The sequence below is a fragment of the Caretta caretta genome, chromosome 11 (assembly GCF_965140235.1).
Source record: "Caretta caretta isolate rCarCar2 chromosome 11, rCarCar1.hap1, whole genome shotgun sequence".
NCBI lineage: Eukaryota > Metazoa > Chordata > Testudines > Cheloniidae > Caretta > Caretta caretta.
In genome coordinates this window covers 37,859,211-37,883,356 of record NC_134216.1, presented here as the reverse complement: position 1 = coordinate 37,883,356, position 24,146 = coordinate 37,859,211, and the positions used below count along the sequence as shown (strand labels likewise).

At 39.5% G+C, this 24,146-nt stretch overlaps 1 protein-coding gene across 9 annotated transcripts in view; it reads right to left on the bottom strand.

Annotated features, from left to right (window-relative positions):
• B3GALT1 (beta-1,3-galactosyltransferase 1) overlaps positions 1-24,146 on the bottom strand; it is a 378,681-nt gene that overhangs the window by 190,619 nt on the left and 163,916 nt on the right. For 2 of the 9 annotated variants that reach the window (XM_075117928.1, XM_075117926.1), the window contains exon 3: positions 5,895-5,949. The exons of the other annotated variants lie outside the window; for them this stretch is intronic. In XM_075117928.1, the coding sequence (XP_074974029.1) occupies positions 5,895-5,949 (55 nt within the window). The remainder of the gene's footprint in view (positions 1-5,894; positions 5,950-24,146) is intronic. 9 annotated transcript variants of the gene reach the window in all.

The window sequence follows — 24,146 nt, the reverse complement described above, 5'->3', positions numbered from 1 at the left end:
CTCCTGTATACAATCCATCATGACCAGTTTGGCTTACATTTTCTTAAACCATGGGGTCTCTTCATTCATCACTTTTTCAAAATAATCATTCCAAACTTTTCATGACTGATTCACCATTAGTTTTCAATATGCCATATTCATTTCTAATGTAAGTAAACTCATTCACATCCCTTGGCATGTTCTTTCTTACCTTAGCAAGTTTCCCTCGTGTCCTCCTAGTCTATATAGCTTGTCACATACTCTTATTAATTATTATTATTACTTATTATATTTATTATTAATGATAAAGGAAAATCATATATTTTTCAGTGTGAGTGAATAAAGCTCTCAATTTTTGGCCTACACGCTGCATACTTCTAAGCTCTGTGAGGAAAGGGCCATAGCCACCTGCGTGTAGTGCTAGACAAACAGCATTACGTAAGTGTGTTTTATAAAGCATCTATAATAATGGGGCCTCTGAATGTTGTTGTTACACAAATAATAAAAATCATAATATTTCCAAGATACACTTTTTACCACCTGAAATTATTTTCAAATTGTCTTATTGGAAATAAAATAACCAGGCTCTTACAGCCTTGCAAAAAACCTCAACCCTCCCCTTTGTAACTCACAGAATATCTAGTTTCTGTGCAGCAGTACATCAATTTATCATCATCTCCTATTACTTTTACAGATTTTAGGGGTTTTATTGCACTTTTTAATGTAATAGAGTATTATGGTTTTGAGATTAGATATTCCTTCATACACTTCACAAGAATATAGACAGCTGTTTCAAATGAATATATCATGTTCAGAGGCCAGTTTGTACATTTATGGAGAACTGAAAGTGAGAATTATTAGCCATTCAGCTGTACCACCTATTTAGAGAGCAATGACTGATGACTTGCCAACTGTCCATGAAATATTTTATTCTCAATTTCCAAAACTGTCTCTTCCATTCCAATCCCCAAAATGCCTTTGAAGCATTTCTGTGCTTAGGGCTGTATTCTCATTTTGTTTGTCTCCACTTAAATGCATAGATATCTTCAGTTTTCAGATGGATTTTCTTTGTACCATGCTCTGGTTGGTCGGCCTGTATTCATGTGTTTACTCTGAAAATGCTCATGAAAGTGAGGAACTAACAGCAAGAGTTTGAAGTCAGTATAGTGAAGACATGGACTGCACAAGTTATTTTATACATCTTTCCAAATGTACTTTCAGTTCTGATCTCCTGTTTTAGGCCAGGATCTCTTTTCTCTTCAGTATCAGACACTGCCGGTTGTGCGGTGCTATTGTCTGTGGCACGCTATAGGATACTACTGAACTATTTTTCACTTGTGACAAAAATCAGGATCGAAAAGCTAGTACCTAATGTTGCCAGGTAGCCTTTGATTATAATTTTTTTTTAATTACAGGACTTCAAACAGTACCTATAGTTCATGGAATTTATGTACTATACATGTTACTGAGCATTGAATTTTTTTAAATTAGTGATCAGGAAGAAAATACCTTTGTTCTATTTTACTGTGGGCTAAATCCTGGAGCCCACTTGCAAAGTAAATGGTCAGAAGAAGGCATCCTCTCCTTAGGCCACACCTCCTCATCAGGAGAGAATGAGCCAGTAGGTTCACATGACAGCATACAGGGATCCCACATGGTTGGCAATGCACAGGTTCTTACTTCTGTGTCATCATGATCTTTCCAGAGCAGAATCACACCAATTCTGCTGAATGAAGTCTCATTCATTTAATTCATGTTAAGGATGGGACAGATTTGGTCCTATTTAATCTGTGAATCGATATTTGTCTGACCTTTACTGATCCTAAAGCTCCAGCTCAGAAAGATGGAAAAGCTAGTGAATACTTGCTGGGCGAATTATCAGAAAAACATGACATGCATCTAAAATTTCTGCCTCTGCTCTTGCCAATTTGGCTGCTCTTGGTGTTGCTACTGTCCAGAGAGGTACCAATGAGTTGACATCCTCTGTTGTTACTATGAGGAAGCACAATTTTGGATCTGGAGTAATGGAACCTCCAGTATAGAAGGTCATCAAGAACTGCAACCGATTTGTATGCAAGAGATAATTAAACAGGACTATCAATGTTGCCAATTCTTGCAGTTTTATCACAGGTCTTGCAATATTTGGTGATTTTCATGAAGACCCAATTCCTAGATTACATGAAAATCTCCACTTGCATTTACAAAAAAAAGTTCATTTCTAGCCACCATGATTACAAAGAAAAGCTTGTAAATAGGTATCCCAAGTGCACCCTAAAGGCTCAGAAACCTGAGGACAAATAAAAAGAACCCAAAATGTATTATTATTTTTTGAAATCTCATAAGTTTTAGCCAAGATTTTTGGGGGCTTGACTCATGATTTATAAATATTTGTTATAAGCAATTCAGTGCTGACCTTGTGGGGGGGGGAAGTCTGTCACTCTGGCTCCTTGTGACAGCAAATGGTCGCTTATGTGCCAACATAGCTATGCTGCTGGGTGTGTTGTGGGTGCAGAGTACAGTTGGCCATGAAACCAAATTTCATTTCTGCAAAAATTTTAGATTTTTGAAAATTATTTTGTCCTCAATCATGATGAAAATCCAAAACCTTGAAAATGTTCATGGTACCGATATCCTGCAATATTCAGAAACGCTGAAATGTGGTATTTCCAAAATGTAATATCCCCTCCAGAATTCCTGGCTGCCTGCCTGGTGGGCTGTAGTGGATCCTGGAAGCTGCTGACTAAAACTGACATTCTTATCAGTTTCTCTGATGCCCATCACTGAAAAGCAGCAGTGAAGCTGACTTGACTCTTGCTGTCAAGTTTGAAAGCACTAGCTCCCAAGCTTCGAGGCTCCCTGCTTGCTTGGGGATACCAGTCTGCTGGCTCCCCTTGAGTCTGCCTGGTGGGGTGTGAAGTGGAGTCAGGAACCTCAGAGTGCTGGCTCCCAGCTGCATAGGCTGCTGAGAGCAGTAAGCTAGTGGGAAACCAGGCAGGTTTCCAACAGGGTAAAAACTGGGATGGAGTCTCTGGGAATCATACTACTTTTCTGAAGGAAACCCTGTCTGGGTTCCATTGTGAATTCGCTGAAATCAAACAGTTTCCGTGAAACATTATGATTTTGATGAATTGGAAAATTTCAGCAAAAAAATATTTTGTTGGAGTTTTTCCATCCAGTTGTAGTGCAAAGCCAAGGCTCTATCCACTGCTTGCCCTTTCCTACCCAATTGCGGGGGCTATGTAGTGGTTCCATGTGCACTGGAAGCCCTGGTATGGTGCACATGTGTTCCCTTGCTTCCTTGCACACTTGGGATGGGTCATCGTTTGGCCCATAACTTTTATCAGCAGATACTAGAAATAAGCCTAAGTATTTTCAGGGTATAACTTTTACCTGACAGCCATCAAATCTTATGACTATGTGTGTGAGATATAAAGCAATTCAAATCCAGTTGGAGAGATTTTTTGAAAGTCTCATCAAAAAGCCAATATCATTACACGACTGGATTGTATAGTCCATGTAAAGATGCAGCTACAGCAGTTTTAAAAGGTCTTTTAATAAGAAATCTCAGAATGAGTTCTTGCTTTTGATGTAATCTATTTTAAAGGATGCATGCAGTCTATACTGTCTGGGTAATATCTATCCATACTCAGTCCACAACTTTAGGAATAATCAAAGAGTCTGTCCCAAAGAATCCGTCTGTTTTTACTCTGAATTCAATGCAATCTGACAGGAGTTTGGGAGTCTTGCGCACTCTCTCTCTTTCTCTGTGAATATATACATGTATGCGCAGTGCAGATGTGATCTTAAAAAGGTTATAGTGGTGAACTCACTACGGTGCCTTTAATTTAAGGTATTTCCACTGGTAATAAAACAATCTACTTTCTTCTTCTTCTTCTTCTTGATATTTACTTTATTTCCTTTGTGACTTAGATTTGTTAGCATGTAGCTTTCTCCTCATCTTTAGAAACTTCCAGTGAAGATTCCTCTTCTAACTTTTGCTTTTTCTTTGTCTTATGTGCCTGTATTTTTCTTGTGGAACTTCTAGAATTTTCTGAACTTTTGGTTAATATAGCAGATTTCTTATAGTTATTTAAAAACTCCTAGAAGTTTACTACAAGATTCACCTGAAACTGCTTCTGTGTGGTGTTAAAACAACAATCAATGCTATGATATTAATCACTCTTGGTACCTAAACATCATGCCGATAGGAATACCAGATGAATGTGAAAAGCATTGCCTCTGGTTGAAGATTTGACCAAGAAGTTTATCTTGGTAGTTGAGTTCTGTTTGTATATTTAGGAGGTTCGTTGCACTATTGTTCCAACTTTACTTCTAGGCATGTTCACTGTAAATGCTAGGACTAAGCCAATATGTGGTTGATACCATGTATGACCCCTTTCTTGCCTAGAATGGCCCTAAAGTGCAGAGTGCTTCCAGAGAGGTTGTTTTCAGAGTGTTTAGATTTCACCATCTCTTTGAATGTCTCCTAAAGTAGTTGCATCCGATGAAGTGAGCTGTAGCTCACGAAAGCTTATGCTCAAATAAATTTGTTCGTCTCTAAGGTGCCACAAATACTCCTTTTCTTTTTTCTAAAGTAGTAAAAATCTTAAGTTATCTGATTTTGCATCTTAAAGGATCTGGTATTTTATGGTTAAGATTTACTGTTTTTAAGTTTTCATTCTCTTTAAATACTTAGGATTAAAGGATTATTTTAGAAGAAAAGTTTCAGAGTGGTAGCCATGTTAGTCTGTATCAGCAAAAGGAACATGTTCTAGTTAAACTATCATCTCTTGTAGAGGGAAAAGGACTCAAAAAATCACCTCAGAAAATTAGAAGACTTATAGTTGACTGTACAGTTTATCTTTCTACTTGCAGTACTACAGTCAGTAATGGAGATGTCCACAACATCTGTAAGTGCTTGAGGGAGAAAGCAGAAAAACATTTTATCATACCAATAGCTAAGTTCTATCCTCAGACAGAACTGCAGACACAAATCTAAGTGCAGAATTTGGCCTGAAGAGATTCTTTTTAATGAGTATTTGAGTTTACTTTTTGTTTTCTTTACCCTGGTAACTGAGGAAAAATAGTAATACAATAGGATAGGTTAATTCTAGTTTGGTTACAGATATTCCTAAGTAGGGTGAATGATCACCAAACTAGCTAATGGGCGTTTATACAGTGATGACTGTATGTTCACTTACAGGCACATGGCACTTCAAAATAACTATACGATAACTATACTGGAAAAAAATAACACTGCTATTCATGATGAAATGGTAAATAATTCACACTGAGGTGCTACAGCTGTGGATAACCATATTTTTTCTCTATATTAATAAACATGCATGTAATATTATTTATAGGGGAGCTGGTTGGGACCCCTACAATTGGCAAAGAGAAAGCCATTGAGCTAGAAAAGAGCCACTTCTTTGTTCCATGAAATTGTGACTAAGTATTAAACTGTTAAAAATTGCATTTCCCTTTTCTTGCTTGTGTTCCAAAGGAAATATTTGGCAACCTGCCAAAATAATAAATGGTAAATGGACACAAACACTGACAAGCCATACACACACAGCTACTGCAGCAACACACATTGTAATGGGAACATCTGGGAGATGCCAGAGCAGCTGTAGGAGCAGGGTTGGTGAAGAGCTGAGCTGGGCAAAGGGCTCTCTCCTTTTATCTCCTTCCCTGCCTCCTTTCCCTCAGACTTAGCACAAGGCCCTAGCTTAATGGGAGAGATTCTTCCTTGAGTGTGGCTACTTTACATTGAAACACCAATAGATATTGGATCTAAAGCCAATATAGTCAGCAATGCCAGCATAGGGAAGTCTTTTAGTGACACAGGTCTAGGTAGTAATTTTTACTGGTGCCAGGAGTATAGCCAAGGAAAAAAGGTGGTTGCCAGAACTTACGTGTACTTGGAAATGCCCAGATGCCACAACTGTCCCCTTTGAGGCTTTTGGAAGTCTATAAAAGTTAGAGCATTTTTAACTTCTGCCAAGGGATTGAGCTGATGCACCCCACAAGGAATGGAAGAGCACAAAAGAGACTAAAAGCAACTTTTATGCTTCTTGGCCATAGTTGAGGATTGGGACTGAGTGACTTTAAAGTGTGACTGCATGTGTAAAGGAGAGAAAGGGAAGAGAATATTCACACACTAGTTAATAATTATAAAATTGGTAGGACTGAGGGATTGGCTGACAAAGTTTCAGCCCCTGCAATTATGAAATAATAATCACACAACATAGAATTTATTAGCCCCATTACATCCTCTGATCCGCACGCTCAGGAAAGAAGGAGAAAAGCATCAGGGAAATATCTTTTAAGATTTTAACCCCCTGCTATTTTTAATCTATAATCAAAACAGAGAACCCTTCCCAGGACCCTTAAAATCCTGAAAACTATTATTTCTGCTTAAATCACTTCTTTGGGATGCAGATTCTGCCTGAACCATGGTGTCTACTGAGTGGGGCTTTTGATGTAACTGTGCCTTGGACTGCAGCTGCTCTCAATTCAACGGAGGAACTAGCAGTTTTAAAAAAAATCTTTTCTACTCACAGCCAGGTTTAAACTAAAAATAATCTGAAAGTAAAATAGCAGTAATTTTAAAGAAAGTCATAAGTGTGTGGTTTATCCATTGAATAGTGTGACCTCAGTGGACTTTGAATCAACCCCTTGGAGGGCAAGCAGCCTAGTTATGCCTACCCACTGTGTGGATGCATTGGGGACAGCGAGAGTCTCCTCATGCTCTTGCACCAGAGTATCTGTAATTTGGCCTCTTATATGTTATTTCACAATGATGATAATCTCTAATAGATAATGGAAGTGCATGATTCCAGGTGTGTAGTTATAGTGAGGTAACTGCTCTTCTCAGGTGCTGGAGGTGCTTGAGTTTGTATTTTGCTCTGCACCTGAGGTTTGTGGTTATTGGCAAAGAACTGCACTGGATCCATACTCAAAATACCAACAGGAGCTGTGGTGATTACAAACTGGTCTGGGTTGGGGAAGTGGATAGGTTTAGTAGTATAGTCCGTTTTTTCCATAGGGGTCTTTGAATTTATATTTTCCATGACTTCCCTTTTGTGCCAGAGTCAATGAAGTGTCACCATTGATACCCACCCTCTCCCCAATCCCTCAAAGGAAGGAAAGAGGAAGGGTGTGTTTAAAATATTGGTGTTGGCCACGTCTCTTCCTGCAAAATGGATATGCAGATAAACTAGTGTCTATCCCCTATCTTCAGAGCAGTGAATTTGCTGCCATAGGTCACTGTCTTCTGTTGTGTGTAGCCATATCTAGGCATTTCAGATCCAATTCCACTTCTATTAAAGTCAGTTGTCTTCAGTGGGAATTGGATTTGGCTTTGTAGTAAGTTTGTCACTGTGGTATCCCTGTATGGATGGAGGGGAAAATATTGCCATTTGTCCACTTTTTTACTGCAGAATAAAGGGGGTGTGGGTGTTGGTCAGGTCCCTTTGCAGAAAGGATGGGGAGGGAAGAGATACTCTGGCAGGTGCGAATTCTCTTAGAAGAGGAGGGAAGGAGATGCTGCTCCTCTTATTTTGGATCCTTTGCTGAGAGCTAATAAAGATTGGGCATTCTTCTTTGGGGAAGTAAATAGGATATACCATTACTGTGAGTGTGTGGTTTGATACACACTCACATACATTAAAATAAAGATAGTTTTCTATGTATTTATGCTGCTGGCAAAGAGTTGTTCTTTCTTTCGTTCTTCTTTCTTCTGTAGATAACAAAATGCCTGTCAAGGCAAACTGTTACTTGTCATATTGATGGATTGGCAGACAAATGTTTTGATCATGTTATAATTAAAAAAATACACAAACAGGCATTAAATAAATAGATGACAAAGTTAAAGTATCATACAGAAGAAGGTCAGAATAATTGTGGTGCAGTTAGTCCTGCTCGAAAGGTTAACTCATCCATTTTTACTTCAGTGGCATTTTGTGGCCTTTTGGAAAAGCGAGCAGGTCTATACTGTTGCAATAAAAAATACACTTGACTTGGATTTTAAATGGTTTTGAAGAAAAAGATGAAGTAGTTTATATATTCCTATTTTCACTTAAATTAAAGGCTATGCCTTTGTAATTTTTAAGTGAACTTCCCTTTCAAGTTATTTGTAGAAAATGGGGGGAGGGATCTATACTTTCCGTGGTTCACACTTAAGATTTATTCTCCAATTAGGCTCACACCTCTGTTCTTTATGAAACATGATTTGACCCAGGGGACACTAAATCCTTTAAAGTGATGGGAAATCATTAATCAGTAGCTCAGATGGGACTGACCAATCCTTAAGACAACTATTGAGACAGATTTAATTTTAAAAATAAAGCTAAATGGGTCACTTTCAGCAGAATCATTATAAGCAATCATAGATGCTTATCAGTTATGCTTTGACTGTGGAAAAACATCAGTGAAGTTGTAAGCAAATAATATGATTTAAACAGTAGTCCAAAGCTGTGCATTTATAACTGTAGACAGAAAACAAATGTCAAAAACCAACATGCACACAAAAAACAGAGAGATCTTAGGTATTGTTTTTAGGCTTTTGTGAGCTTTTTAAGCACATGAGCTCCTGTTAAATAAGATAATTCAGTTACGCTTTTTATACTCTTAGAAATCCTGGGTTAGACTGTAGCCAAGAATAATTCTTCAAATCACAACAGTAAAGATTCATTATTGCAGTTATGCTGGCAGATATTTCCCCAATGGGAGATACTGCTTCTTTTGTGAAAGGGAGCGGGTATTGTACACAGCTGTAGAAAGGCCAATTAGGCGGCTTGAAGGAGGCTAAGATAAGGAGAGATTGACGGCTATCTGAGGTCAACAAATTTCTGCAATTTCACTGTTAACTTAAATGATATGTGAGGACATTCCTAACTGTCTCTTCTGAGTCTTCCTCATTATTTGTGCTATTCAAAATGTGATATGGCTTATGTTCTGCTGATATTTCAAAGCTTTGAAATAGATTAACACTGATTGCACATTAAATCCAGTATACATGCGATAATATCAATAGCAAATACATTCCATTGACTGGTCAAGTCCTTTTTAATTAACGTTTGGTATAGCATTTGGAGCAAAAACTTCAAACATTTGAAATGAGGTGCCTGTGTTGTATCCTAGGCATGCCAAGTCTAGGTGGACTGAGAAATAATGACATCCAGAGAAAAGTGAAGGTGCAGTGTGTGACTACAACTATCAAAAGGCACAGACTACAATGGTTTGGCCATGTTGCTGGAATGACCCCATATCAACTGCCTAAAATTGTTCTCTGTGGAAGATTGCATGGTGAGAAAGGTTGCAGACGTCGAAGAAACAATGTTATAACATGGTACATAAAAAGAAAAGGAGTACTTGTGGCACCTTAGAGACTAACCAATTTGAGCATAAGCTTTCATGGGCTACAGCTCAATGAAGTGAGCTGTAGCTCACGAAAGCTTATGCTCAAATAAATTGGTTAGTGTCCAAGGTGCCACAAGTACTCCTTTTCTTTTTGCGAATACAGACTAACACGGCTGCTACTCTGAAACATGGTACATAAAATCATCCAGGCAACCCTGAACAGGCCGAAATGGCAGCTGGAAACAGGCATGGGTGAAATCTGCTTATAACCTCAACCTTACCTAACCTTGCCATTGCAAAGATGAGGAGATGATGATGATATCATTAAGAATATACATTCTCTCTTTTTCTCACATTATATATTATCCTACATTATTCCAGCATGCCTTGGTTGTCACCAGAACACCAAGACTGACTCACCTCCTTTGATGTTATTGTATGTTTATTTTTGAAGGCTTCAGTGGCTCTCTTTGAAACATTATTTATTTTCATGCTGTGGGTCAAATCCTCAGGCTGGATTATAAGGCAATAAAGGGCTAGAAGTCTGTGTAAACCTGCTGTGCACAGGGCTGTGTCTGATCCTGAGTTGGTCAGCACCGGGTAGAGGGTTTGGGGGGCGGTGTCATATACCAGCTGTGTGACTGGGAGTTCTGGAGAGTAGGGGGTGTGGTGGGACGCTCAGTCAAATGAGCCCCAATCTCACCATGGACCCCTGATCTCTTATTGCCATCTAGGGTTGTAGAGGGTTAATTCAGCCCCACAGCTACGGCAACTCCATGCAGCCTCAGCAAGGGCGGGGAGGGGGGGGAGGGAAAGAGGAACTAGAACCAAGTCTCTTAATATATTTCTTTAAAGAAAAAAAGAGCACATCTGTGTTTCAGGAAATCAGAGTAGGGGGGAGAGATCTTCAGCCCACTGGGCTTGCCGAGTCCTTGGCTGACTGTGAGGTTCTAAGCTACCAGCTGTGGTGGTATCCCTTCCATTTCGTCTGTTCCTAGGTAGTCTCTCTAAATCATCTAAGGAGGGGCAAGTCTGTTTAAATTAGCCAGGAACCAATCCAATCTCAGTACATCCCTGACATCATTCCCCTGGGCCAAATGGTTATATAAGCAACTGGCCTTGGCAAAGTGACAGACCCCACCTTTGGTTGGAGGTGTTGGGTGGTCACAGGAAATATAAAATACTCGAATAGTCACTGACCCAGAGAGAGAGTAAGGAACACAGTTGCCAGCTTTCACACGATAAATTAGCACCCCGACTTTCACAATAAGCCAAAGATCAAGCTAATCCCATTTCAAAACAGGCCAACACAAGCCAATTCCTAAGAACCCCAACACTGTATGTGACTAGATCCCCTCAGCGTGCAGTCTGGGATTGTGGTGGGCCCACTGTGTACCCCAGACTCTCCCCCCCTTGCCGCTGCTTGCCTCTTGCCCCTGCTTGCCCCCCCGCTCCCCCCTGCCTCTACTTGCCGGGAGCCAATGAAGAAAAAAGCAACAAGCTACAATCCAAACAAGCTAAAAGCCAACAAGGAACTCACAAGCCAATTAAGCCAAAAACAAGTCCAATTTCTGCGTTTTTTTCCATGGGTGGGGCATATCTGCTAAGGATATGTCTGCACTTTGAGCTGGAGGTGTGCGTCCCAGCTTGAGGAGATTTTCCCATTGAGCTAGCATGCTAAAAATTGAGTATAGCCTCCTCCTTTATTTCAGGAGAATCCTATGCCAGTATTAAATCAGCTTTGAGGTGTTGGAGCAGCATGAAGGAGGTCAGAATCACATTTCTATTAAATGTTATAGGTCTCCAGAGCAGCATCCTTAGAATCGCTATTACATTTCTGTAGAATTCTACTGGTTTTGTTCCAATTAAATTCATTAGGATTCTTCCATCAGAGTGAGTAGCTGGGCTGTATGTTGGGGATCTTCCTGGGAACAAGGGATAAGAAACCCTCTTGCAGACTGTGGAACTGTGAACAGTTACTGTGTAGCTTCTCTGAAGCCACTATTTCAGATTCAGGGCTGCAGCTCTTGTATTTCCCCCTTCTCCTCATTAAGGTTCAATGGCCAATGGACTCATACAGCAATGGATTCATCAGCCCTTCCTTCCTTTGCCAACATCTAAGAGCCACTGTCCATAGGAAATCCTTGCAGAGATGGGCCTATATTCAGCAATGCACTGAAACCCCTTTTTAACTCTGAGCAAATTTGCTTGCACTGAAGCAAACAGGATTAGAATTGGTCAAAATTTTTCAAGTGATACTATTTTCAGTGAAAAATGCAATTAGGTGACACTATCATATTTTGTAAATACACGTGTATTTTGCTGAATTGTTCATTTAAAAAAATCTTTTAAAAGATTTCAAACACTATTTCAACATTTCAAAACCAAAATCTTGACTTTCTGTTCAAATGACCAAATGACTTTGGCTCAAAATTTTTGTACTTTTTTAAAAATGTAAAAATATATAAAAATGCTTGAAATTGAAACAAAACCTTTCATTTTGGGTAAACAATTTTTTTTATTCTGCCCAAAACAATTTTTCTTGACTTTGCAAAATTGCTGGTGATTGAGAAATCCATTATTCATTCAGCTCTCAAGAGGATTTCTTACATTGCTGCGAACTTTGTGGACTCAGTCTCTTTGTTGGAAAGGAGGTACATCCCAACTGAAATACCCTCTGCACAGGAGAAGAACCACACAGATTCTGCTGCCCGTGGGATTCTTTGTGCCAGCAGAAAAGGGGAAGGATTTGGGATTAACTGCATTTAATTGAATCTGAGTTTGCATTTTTCAATAAACCCCCCAAAATGTTTGAATTTGCTAACAACAAGTTCTTTAAACAATCAAAAGCCAAAGACATTAAATGAGGGGAAAGCCCTACATTAATACACCTTTGCAATAAAGCCTGAGATTTTAACACAGGAAAGGTAAGAAAATTCAGTTCTGTCTCAAGTATATTGGGTCACCTCTCTGAAGGTTTTCTGTTTTGAAACAATAACTCAGCCATATAATATATGTATATTTAGACATAAACACTAATGCACAGTTATAACAGAAGAGCTAAAATATTAGTGCTGTGTTTTTAGTTATAAAATAAACATTGTGGGAAACACTGTTGTGCTGCAAACAGAATAAATGACACCAAAATATATAACTAAACTCAAAGTTTTAAAAATTATTATGAGATGCAGAAGAGTTCTTTTTTAAAAATGTTCCTTAATTTGGTGGGAAAGTATGGAGCTTAGGGTGCCCAGGAAAGTCCGGTTGAAATGGGGACCTGTTGGTGTTCGGTCAGATCTACTGACCTGACACCCAAAGTCCAGTTACTACGGGCAGGGAAGGCGTCAAGTCATCACCCACGCCAGCCCCAAATCAGGCAGGGCTGCCTCCTACCTGCATCAGGTGCCTTTAGCTCCCAGCCCCAGGTCTGCAGGAGAGTCCCTTCTGACCCATGCAGGGAGGGGGGCAGAGGGGAAAAGCACTGAGTGATGGGGGGGGGGAAGAGCAGTGAATGGGGAGAGAGGTCTCAAGGGGAAGAGGCAGGGCAGGGGAGGTTCCAGCACTCCTGCTGGAATGTCCAGTTTTTAAATATTACAAAGTTGGCAACCGTAATGGAGCTATAACATTTGTTCACACATATCAAGTTATGATTTAGTTTACATTGTTTCTGCCAGTGAATAGCAAATATATGATTTATATTATAATGAACTGTTCTTACTGAGGTTGGTGACAAAATTCCCATTGACTTCAATGGGAATGGGATCAGGTCCTACATGTACTTTCATCATAAATATTTACAATTTAGTGTCTTAGAACACAGAGCATATGTCTCTTAAATCATTGCTGCACTCTCGTGGCCTCAGCTCTCTGTTTCTCATTATTCTGAAGCATTCTGTTTGCCATTAGTAGTGTTGCTTCATGCTAGGTTCTAAGGACCAAATTTTCAAAGGACAATAAGAGTGTGACTCCAAAATTTGCAGGAGCGCACCTGTTCCACATATGTAACCCCACCTACATATGTGAAAATGGCTATCAGCGTGCACAAGTGTGGGTTTTCTCAGGTGCATCAGTTGCACCTTTGAATACACAATTGTCACAAAATATTGCAATGTTGGTAGAAATGATAAACCTACACATTATGGATGGTTCCACTGCAATATATACTGTAGGGGAGTATTCTTTTTTTCTTTTAACAGTAGAACTTCTTAAAGGGACACCATCAATTTAAAAATCTCACTTTGTTAGCTTAGAGACTAACAAATTTATTTGAGCATAAGCTTTTGTGAGCTACAGTCCGCTTCATCGGATGCATAGAATGGAACATATAGTAAGAAGATATATATGTGTGTGTGTATATATATATATATATACATACAGAGAACATGAAAAGGTAGAAGTAGCCATATCAACTATAAGAGGCTAATTAATTAAGATGAGCTATTATTAGCAAGAGAAAAAAAACTTTTGTAGTGATATTCAAGATGGCCCATTTAGACAGTTGACAAGAAGGTGTGAGGATACTTAACAGGGGGAAATAGATTCAATACATGTAATGACGCAGCCACTCCCAGTCTCTATTCAAACCCAAGTTAATGGTATCTAGTTTGCATGTTAATTCAAGCGCCGATGAAGTGGGCTGTAGCCCATGAAAGCTTATGCTCAAATAAATTTGTTAGTTTCTAAGGTGCCACAAGTACTCCTGTTCTTTTTGCGGATACAGACTAACAGGGCTGCTACTCTGAAACCTGTCACTTTATGTTGTTACAAGTGACATCTGCCTGTCTGACCATTTAGCTATCTTTTTACATTTCACACATCACCATGGTATCTGAGTGCCCCATTGTATTGCCCTCGTTCAGTTAATTATCTGAGGTAATAAAGATACAATAGACAGCTTAACAATAATTTGTTTTTGTTTTTGTTTTCTGTGCATTTGACAGCACTTTGTGTACCGTCACTTTCACTTTGTGTACTGTCAGTCAGTTTCTCTTCTTTCTTCATGTGGGTCTTGCACACCAATGTAAAGGAGGTTGTTTTTTTAATAAATAGGAAGCTGTCATTATAAAATTGTAGTAATAAGTGCTACTTTTAACTCCTTTTAAAATGCACTAGATTTCAGATGATATTCTCCCTTCAGCAAAAAAATTGTGTTAACTCAATACATGGAAAGAGAGCAATTTTTAAATAAATACATATTTATACATAACTGCTATGGTATATTACCAGTTGAAAGTGTCTATAACAATGTCACTCCTTTTTCAACACTACTTCTTGATAAGAGGTAATTCCAACTGCATACATTAATTTATAATAAAAGGCACTGGTATAACTCTCTGAATATGCATTGTATGTCATCCTATTAAAAAGATAATAATGGGTCTTGCTGAAAGGTGTTGCATTAGATATTGGGAAGAAGTTATTCCAGGGTTAGGGATTGAGTCTAAACTCTCATTGACTTCATACAGAGCAGAATCAGATCTGGAATTCTGCTACTGTAAATGTATTTTCATAAGGAGGAAATTGAGTTATTTTAAATTCTTTATTGGTGAATTAATATCTGAGGGCTAAGAGTAATGGCAGTTTATTGAAAGGGGTAAGCTATTTTCCTGTAAAGACTTGCAATTAAATTAATCTTTAAGTTCTCCAGGGCAGGGACTGTCTTTCTGTATGTTTGTATGGCACCTACCACGAAGACATCCCTCCCTGATTGGGATCATTAGCCAGTATTGTACTATAAAGTACAATCAATGGTACATCAGCCTGTTGATTTATGATGAAGAAAATTGAATTCTTTTGTGTTATCCACAGGCTATCACCACCCCTTAAAAAGTTACACTGTTAATGATAATGTATAAAAACATTTTTATCAGCTGTCTCCCAGTAGTGTTGTGAGCTAAGGCAATTCATCAGTATTACGGTTATGCTCTTATTCAAATTAAACAATCTGTTAGACATTCAGTTCCATGCATAGCACGAAAAATGATTGAAATTATTTCCAAAACTGGGAAATAAAATCAGAGTCCTAGCATTTAAAGCATTCATGATCACATTTGGAGCACTAATTTGTAAAAAGCAATGCAAAAATGTAAAAATGTTCAATCGCAATATTGAATTTACGAGTTGGTTTATCAATATAAGGCATCTAGAAGCCAAAATAGAAATTAGGGGCTTGATCCTACACCATTAAAGTCAATGGGAGCTTTCCCAGTTATTTCAATTAGGGGCAGGATCAAACCCTAAATGCCCATTTTAGAGATGGTAGATTCGAAAAATAAAGTGTTTTCCTCCCATTGTTCAATGTCCATAACAACAGCATTGACAGCTGCAAGCCTCTGACACTACTATTAACATATTTTCACAAAGAAATATTTCTGCTAGCTTGCAAGGGCCCAAATATATTACTTCAAGGCCCCAATCCACCTCATTTTGTTTTGTGCATTAAAACTTTACAAGCATCTTTTTTGCGTGTGGGGATTCACTGTAGAGAATCAAACCTCTTAAATAAAATGCACCAGCAATATTTGATCATAATGTTTAAAAAAAAAAAAGACAAAGATAATCCAGATGTCCTATTTTTCTACCTAGTAGCAGAGAGGCTTCAGTAGTATTCATATGGTTTATTCACTATCTCTCTCACTTCTAGACCTCATATCCTATTTTTAGAGTGTTCCAGTATAGAATCGGAGGAAAATAAAACCTTCTCTTCGTTTGTAGTTACATTTCTGAGAATAGTTTTTCTAAAGCTATACAGTTTTACAGGGCCACATCCTGTGTACAGAACAACCTGTTTTACCTTGTCTACACTTGAATGGAGTTTCTGGCATAGCTATACTGGCACACTCTTCTTGTGGAGAAGCAGTTCATATCAGCAAAAGAGTTCTTTAGCCAGTATAGCTTATACCAGTTCCTCAAATGAGATAGCCAGTACCACCAAAATGATTTTTTGATAGTATAACTGCTTCTTGCCAATATGTGTCAGTTAGAAATGTGTTTCTCCCTTACATCCCACTCCACACACTCTTCTTATCAACCTAATTGTGCTGACAAAACTTTTTAATGTAGATCAGGCCTATGTGAACTAGTCAGTAACTTGAGAGACAGAATTCTCAGATCCAACAGATCTAGATGTCTCCGAAGCTTGTACAAAACTGCTATTCTGTGCTATGCTAGGAGACTTGGCCTAATACACTGGTACTGTTTGCGCACCTATTGGGCATGCTCCTGCATAACCTTAACATACTACTTCTATAGAGGGCACATGGAACAATTCCACTTTGACAGTCATAGACTGCTCCTAATCCCTAGCAGTCATCTTGGAGCATAGGCAAATGGGTGAGAGAGTCTGGATGGTGCAATGCAAGCCATCACCACTGAAAACAATTCATATACGTGTTCTGATGACAGAGGCAAGTTTTACAGTGATGGACAAGTAGTGAAGTGACAGGTGTGGTGACACTGGTGTTCCTAGTCACAGATCTGCATGTAGGCAGCTCGCGACAGCAATTATAATAGTTTTGTGGAATATTAGGACTTTATGCGACAACCCTACCACCAGCTGACCTGAGAGAGGCACGGCATTTGTTGCAAGAGAACTGGCCAGGTATAGTAATTCAAATACCTTCCATTATAAAAACACATACATACCATTAGCTTCACTTTATCTACAGTAAATTTACAAAAGCTTTTAAAAGAGCAATCTAGTTTATCTGCTACAAAACTCAGAAGTGACATCTCAGGTTAAATGCAAAGCTATAAATGTAGTTCCTTAAAAAATGCAAACATATTTCTTTACATACAGACAAAATGTTATGTGATTGGCTGCTATAATGTGTATATTCTGTTATGTACAAAAAACGTACAGAATTAGCAGACTTTGAGCACAAGCAGAAATCCCTCGAGGGATTGCTGCACGCAGTGAAACCGGACTCACTGATGAAGGGCAACTCACAGAGATAGGTGTAGGGTACACGTTCTTCTGACAAAGTTGCCCATCCTCAGAGCCATGAGAATTGGGTGTTGGCTTTGCTATTAGCAATTCCATTGCTTCCAGGCTCAAAAGTCTACCTAAAAGCATAAGTGATTCTTATAGTTGTACAGTTGCCATTCAAAAATAAGTGGTATGTTACCTCATCAGTGGTTACACTCCTACCAAGACAAATGCCAATGATGAGAAAGAAAAGTTCTATCGTGACTTAGTCAAACTCATCATGTCTATATCCGTATCAGATAAACCCCTTATGATAGGGGACTTTAATGCAAGGGTTGGAAGTAATGTGGTAATCGGCTGGCTTGCCATCTGACAACAGGACTGTGAAAGAGAATAGCAATGGAACTCTGCTAATCGTCACTTGACACACTATGTGTCAAACAGAAATACCTTTTTCTGCCTATCAGACAAAAAAAACCATTACAGATGCACCCAAGATCCATACAATGGCATCTTATCAACTACATCATTATCTGGCAGTGAGATCTATAGGATGTAGAAATCACCACAGCCATGGATGGGACAGACTGCTGGACAGACCATCACATGATCTGCTCCAAATGTTGTTAGTAATTTGACCAGTGCATTGCAAGTCATCATCTAATCAGCTGACTTAATGTAAAGTAATTAAAAGATGAAGCTACATGAGTACAGCTCTGTGATAACATTACAGCACCTTTGTCCGATCCTGCTGGCTTGACTACTAGAGCTAATGTAAACAGTTGGTGGGCAACTTTTCATGAAATGGCATATCAAGTTGCTCATGCCACCTTGGGTACAGCAAAATGACATAACTAAGATTGGTTTGATGAGATGATCTTAAAATTCAAAAGCTACTCACTACAAAACATGAGGTGCATCGCAAAATCCTTATATCCCATGTCTCTGTTGGCAGGGTTATTAAATACAGGAAGCTGTGTCATGACATCTAGTCTTAGAGGCATGCAGGATCAATGGCGAAATGCCTAGGCAGATGAAATCCAGGGCTATGCCATCATGAGACCAAAGACTTCTATGCTGCTTTGAAAGATTTATATGGTCTGACACATACCACTACAGTGCCTTTAAAGTGTGAAAATGCCTAATACTGATCATTCACAAAGGAGCAATCCTTTAGAGCTGGCAACAGCATTTCAGTGATCTTTTAAATACAATGTCCAACATCACAGATGAGGCAGTAATAAAAGTAAGGATCAGCCAATGTGTAATGACAACATAGTCACAGTCCCATTCCTTGACCAAGTCACCTCTGCACTCAGTGCCTTGAAGAATTGATGGACTCCCAGAACTCACGGCATTCCTGAAGAAATATTCAAGTGTGGAGGTGAGATTCTGCTGATGTGACTACATGAACTATTTCTCAATATATGGAGTACTGTAAACTTCAAAGACAATCACCATTGTCACCAAATACAAGAGGAAAAGTGAAAAGTCTGTGGTAACTATCACAGAATCTCATTACTCTCCATCGCCAAAAAGATTCTGATTAGAGTACTTTTTGATCGACTGCTACGGAACATCATTAATCGGGTGCTATCACAGTTGCAATGTGGTTTTAGGCCAATGTGAGGAACGGCAGATGTGATATTTATGGCTGAGAAATGCTGAGAACAGAAACAGGACCTTTACACTATCTTTACTGCCATGGCTAAAGAATGTGACACTATCAGTAGACCTGGACATTGGCAGTTATTATGTAAGTTTGATTGTCCAGAAAAATTCACCAACATTCTGAGGCTATTTCATGATGAAATGCTTGGACAAGTCTGGGTAGATGGTGCTCTGTCTGACTCATTTCCTATTACTAATCATAGAATCCTAGAATATCAGGGTTGGAAGGGACCTCAGGAGGTCATCTAGTCCAACCCCCTGCTCAAAGCAGGACTGATCCCCGACTAAATCATCCCAGCCAGGGCTTTGTCAAGCCTGACCTTAAAAACTTCTAGGGAAGGAGATTCCACCACCTCCCTAGGTAACGCATTCTAGTGTTTCACCACCCTCATAGTGAAAAAGTTTTTCCTAGTATCCAACCTAAATCTCCCCCACTGCAACTTGAGACCATTACTCCTTGTTCTGTCATCTGCTACCACTGAGAACAGTCTAGATCCATCCTCTTTGGAACCCCCTTTCAGGTAGTTGAAAGCAGCTATCAAATCCTCCCTCATTCTTCTCTTCTGAAGACTAAACATCCCCAGTTCCCTCAGCCTCTCCTCATAAAGTCATGTGTTCCAGTCCCCTAATCATTTTTGTTGCCCTCCGCTGGACTCTTTCCAATTTTTCCACATCCTTCTTGTAGTGTGGGGCCCAAAACTGGACACAGTACTCCAGATAAGGCCTCACGAATGTCAATAGAGGGGAACGATCACGTCCCTCCTTCTGCTGGCAATGCCCCTACTTATACATCCCAAAATGCCATTGGCCTTCTTGGCAACAAGGGCACACTCTTGACTCATATCCAACTTGTCATCCACTGTAACCCCTAGGACCTTTTTTCAGAACTGTTGCCTAGCCATTCGGTCCCTAGTCTGTAGCAGTGCATTGGATTCTTCCGTCCTAAGTGCAGGACTCTGCACTTGTCCTTGTTGAACCTCATCAGATTTCTTTTGGCCCAATTCTCCAATTTGTCCAGGTCCCTCTGTATCCTATCCCTACCCTCCAGCGTATCTACCACTCCTCCCAGTTTAGTGTCATCTGCAAACTTGCAATCCACACCATCCTCCAGATCATTTATGAAGATATTGAACAAAACCAGCCCGAGCACCGACCCTTGGGGCACTCCACTTGATACCAGCTGCCAACTAGACATGGAGCCATTGATCACTACCCGTTGAGCCTGACAATCTAGCCAGCTTTCTATCCACCTTATAGTCCATTCATCCAGCCCATACTTCCTTAACTTGCTGACAAGAATACTGTGGGAGACTGTGTCAAAAGCTTTGCTAAAGTCCAGGAACAACACATCCACTGCTTTCCCTTCATCCACAGAGCCAGTTATCTCGTCACAGAAGGCGATTAGATTAGTCAGGCATGACTTGCCCTTGGTGAATCCATGCTGACAGTTCCTGATCACTTTCCTCTCCTCTAAATGCTTCAGAATTGATTCCTTGAGGACCTGCTCCATGATTTTTCCAGGGACTGAGGTGAGGCTGACTGGCCTGTAGTTCCCAGGATCCTCCTTCTTCCCTTTTTAAAAGATGGGCACTACATGAGCCTTTTTCCAGTCATCCGGGACCTCCCCCGATCGCCAGGAGCTTTCACAGATAATGGCCAATGGCTCTGCAATTAATGGTATTAAGCAGTGCAGCTTAATTGGTCCACCCTTGTTTAATCTCTTCTACACAGCAATACTCGATGATGCTACAAGAGACCTGAATGCTGGTATTAGGATACGTTTCTGATCCTCTGGAAAATTATTTAATCTGAACAGGCTACAATCTTCCATGAAGGTCTTTGAGGCAATTGTTCATGAGCTGTTGTACACTGATGACTATGCTCCAGAGGCTGTACTCTAAAAGAGATACAATTGATTACAGATAGATTTGCCAAGTCTGCAGAAAGGTATGGGCTGACTATCAATCTGAAAAAGACAGAGGTCATGTATCAGCCTGTGCCAGGGGAAAACCCTACACAAATCCAAAAGTCACCATCAGGAACACACAGCTAAATGTTGTTACAGACTTCTGCTAGCTTGGTAGTATGTTGTCAAATGATATTATTATAGACAAGGAGCTGACAAGTCATATCAACAAAGCTAGTTCATCACTGGGCAGACTGTCAAGCATAGTCTGGCACCAACATGGTATTAAGCTTAAAACCAAATTAAAAGTCTCTAAAGCAGTTGTGCTGTTCCAACTTGTTGTCTGAGTGTGAGACCTGGACCTGCTACAGGCAGCACATTAAGCTTCTAGATAATTTCCATTTACGACATCTGCGTGCCATACTCTGCATCAGATGGCATGATAAAGTTACCAATAATGAGATTCTGGAACCATAGTCACTCCACCGAGATTGAAGCAATGTTTATTGTTTCACAATTACGCTGGGCTGGTCACATGTTGAGGATGGAGGACGTCAGAATGCCAAAGCAGTTGCTGAATGGCAAACTGAAGGTGGACAATTACATATGAGGCAGCCAGAAGAAACGATTCAAGAACACATTGAAGCATAACTAGAAACAGTGCAACATTGACAGTTGGGAGTTGTCAGCAATAGATCACGCTGGCAAGCAGAAGTCAATGATGGTGTTACCCAGTTTGAGATTAACCGCTATACAGATCTTGAGGCACAGAACCTGAGTTTACTCAGCAGCACAGATCGTAATCCTTTCCTTGGCATCGACCTACCTATTCACTTCATGTAGAAAGGACTGCCACTCACGCATCAGTCTTTTTAGCCACATCCCTACTCCCAAGTCCTAAAATGGTTGTCAGTGTCATCTTCGGTCATGATGGACCACAACAACAACATACCCCAGTTGTCTTTCTGCATTCTGCCACAGAAGTTCTGTTCACTGGCATGCAAGCGGAGTATAGTTACTCTACATGGGTTGTCTGCTGCTTGGCGCCCTTGCATTATGGAAAAATCTGGGGTGTTCTGCATCCATGTAGAAGGCAACAGGATATGGGTATTGATTTAGAAATAAGCAAGGGGTGAAATACTTCATCACTCAGATAAACAGTAATGGAGTAGTATCTTAACCTGATACTATACTATACTAGAATGGGTATTTGACCCCTAAAGAAATTACTTAACATTTAGTCCCTGGAGTTGGACCATATATATCTCAATGGCATTTTGCCCCACTGCAGTCTGAGGAAGGGGAATCTGACCCTCCCCACGAGCGCACACAGAAACAGAAAAACTAGTTACTGAGTTGAGTATGACAATGAGGTAGCTTGCAGATCTTACTTTTGAAGAAAATCTTCCCAAGGCAGAGTCATTGCACTTCCACTGGATACAGACATAAATCCTTGATAGATCTATGTCTGCAACCATCAGAAGTGCAACCACTCTATCTAGTTGTAATATTGTCATTGTGCATGATATCTCTACTAAGCTTTAAGTTGAAGCTATTGTGAAGTGTGATAGGTGGGGCGTGATTGCCAAAGCCTCCCTTTATTCTAGATGCCATGTCTTATTTAACTAATTTATTCATAGGCACATATAAGGTGCTCAATATCATTTTTATGAGAAAACGTTTCATAACTTGGCTACATACAATGGTTGTGATTTTCCAAAGCGACTAAAGGAAGTTAGTTAAGAACCAAACTCCACTGAGATTTAGGCTTCCTTGAAAATCCCAACCCAATGAATCACTCATCTAGCCCACCAAAAGGAAATGAGAGCGTGGGATGCTCTGCAGTTGGTGCAAACGGATGATCTTTTGTCATCATACATACAGAAGCAAATAGTCCCCTGTGCCCCAACCTTTTCTTCTCCCTACATATATATTCATGCCCTATAAGAAGAAAAAGTCCTTTAATAATATTTTGGAATAGAAAAACTTGAACTTCTTTTAGCTTTGGGAAGGATTTACAAGTTTCTGAGCTTTTCAGTTTTGCTTTGTTTTTATCTGAACCACATACATAATGCTGTGTCTCAAAGTCAGGGAAAAACTGGGAAATAGTTGTTCTTGGTGCTTAGAAATCACAGAGATCAACAAAATATATAAAAAGTATGTATTTCTAGGGCAATTGTGTGAGCCCAAACAGTATGATGGACTAGTTCATCCAGTCTTCTTCAGCTGGAGCCCAATTCTACAGTTCACAGGACTGTGGTGATGTCCGCAGGACTTGTAGCAGAGGTAAGACTTGGATGTCTAGGCTCTAAGATAGAAATATTTGGCCTACAGCTGGCACCTAAATAACTGAACTAAATAAGGCTCAGTGTCTTTTTGAAAACCAGGCCACGTACTCAGGTGCTGGATTTTAGGCATCTGCATTTGAAAGGTTTGATCTTAAACTGAGAGTTGGTTGGTGTACTGCTACAGACCTTTAGAAGGCATCTACCAGCCCACTCTCATTTTTAACTTGTGACTTTCAGAGGTTGAAGGGAAATCCCAATGAACTCACTTGCAGTTAGAATGCAGAATTTTGAAGTGAACTTTAGCCCTGCCTCTCATTTTACAAATCTTGGGCTAGATCCAGAGTTTACTGAGAAACAGTATATGAAATGACCACTGACTTACTCCAATGACTTAGTTCAGAGATGCCAGCAAAAGTTTTGCTGAATGTAGAGGTTCAGTTAACAGACAGTTGTTTATTTTATTATTTCTTTTGCAGTATCACTTATGGGCTGCAACAAGGATCAGGTCCCCATTGTGCTAGGTACTGTATAAACCCATAACAAAAAGATGGTCTTCACCCCATAAAGCTTGCAATCTAACAGCTTCATTATTTGGCCCTCTATCTGCGTTACTGGCTCTTACTTATTTTTTAATTTGCATACAGTACAATTTAGACATTAATCCATATCGACATAGTTAATTCATTTTTCTTTTGTCTAAGGTTACAGGTAATCATAATTTAACAATTTATATATTTCACTACACCTTATTTAATTTAAATTGGACGTAGCATGTTATAAGGTCTTCTTTTTAAAAATAATCTCTTCTAAGGGAACACTGTTGCATAAATTGTCAGCAGTAGAGGTAGCCATGGGTGAAATGACCTTTCTTATTAAATGTCACAAGATTTAATGTCACAGTATAATTGGGATGGAAGTATAATTGAGCTAAGCTCAACATGTCTTTTTCTGTTAACACATTATTAATCTGCAGGAGTGTTAAAATATGTTTTATAAAGGCCCTATTCACATG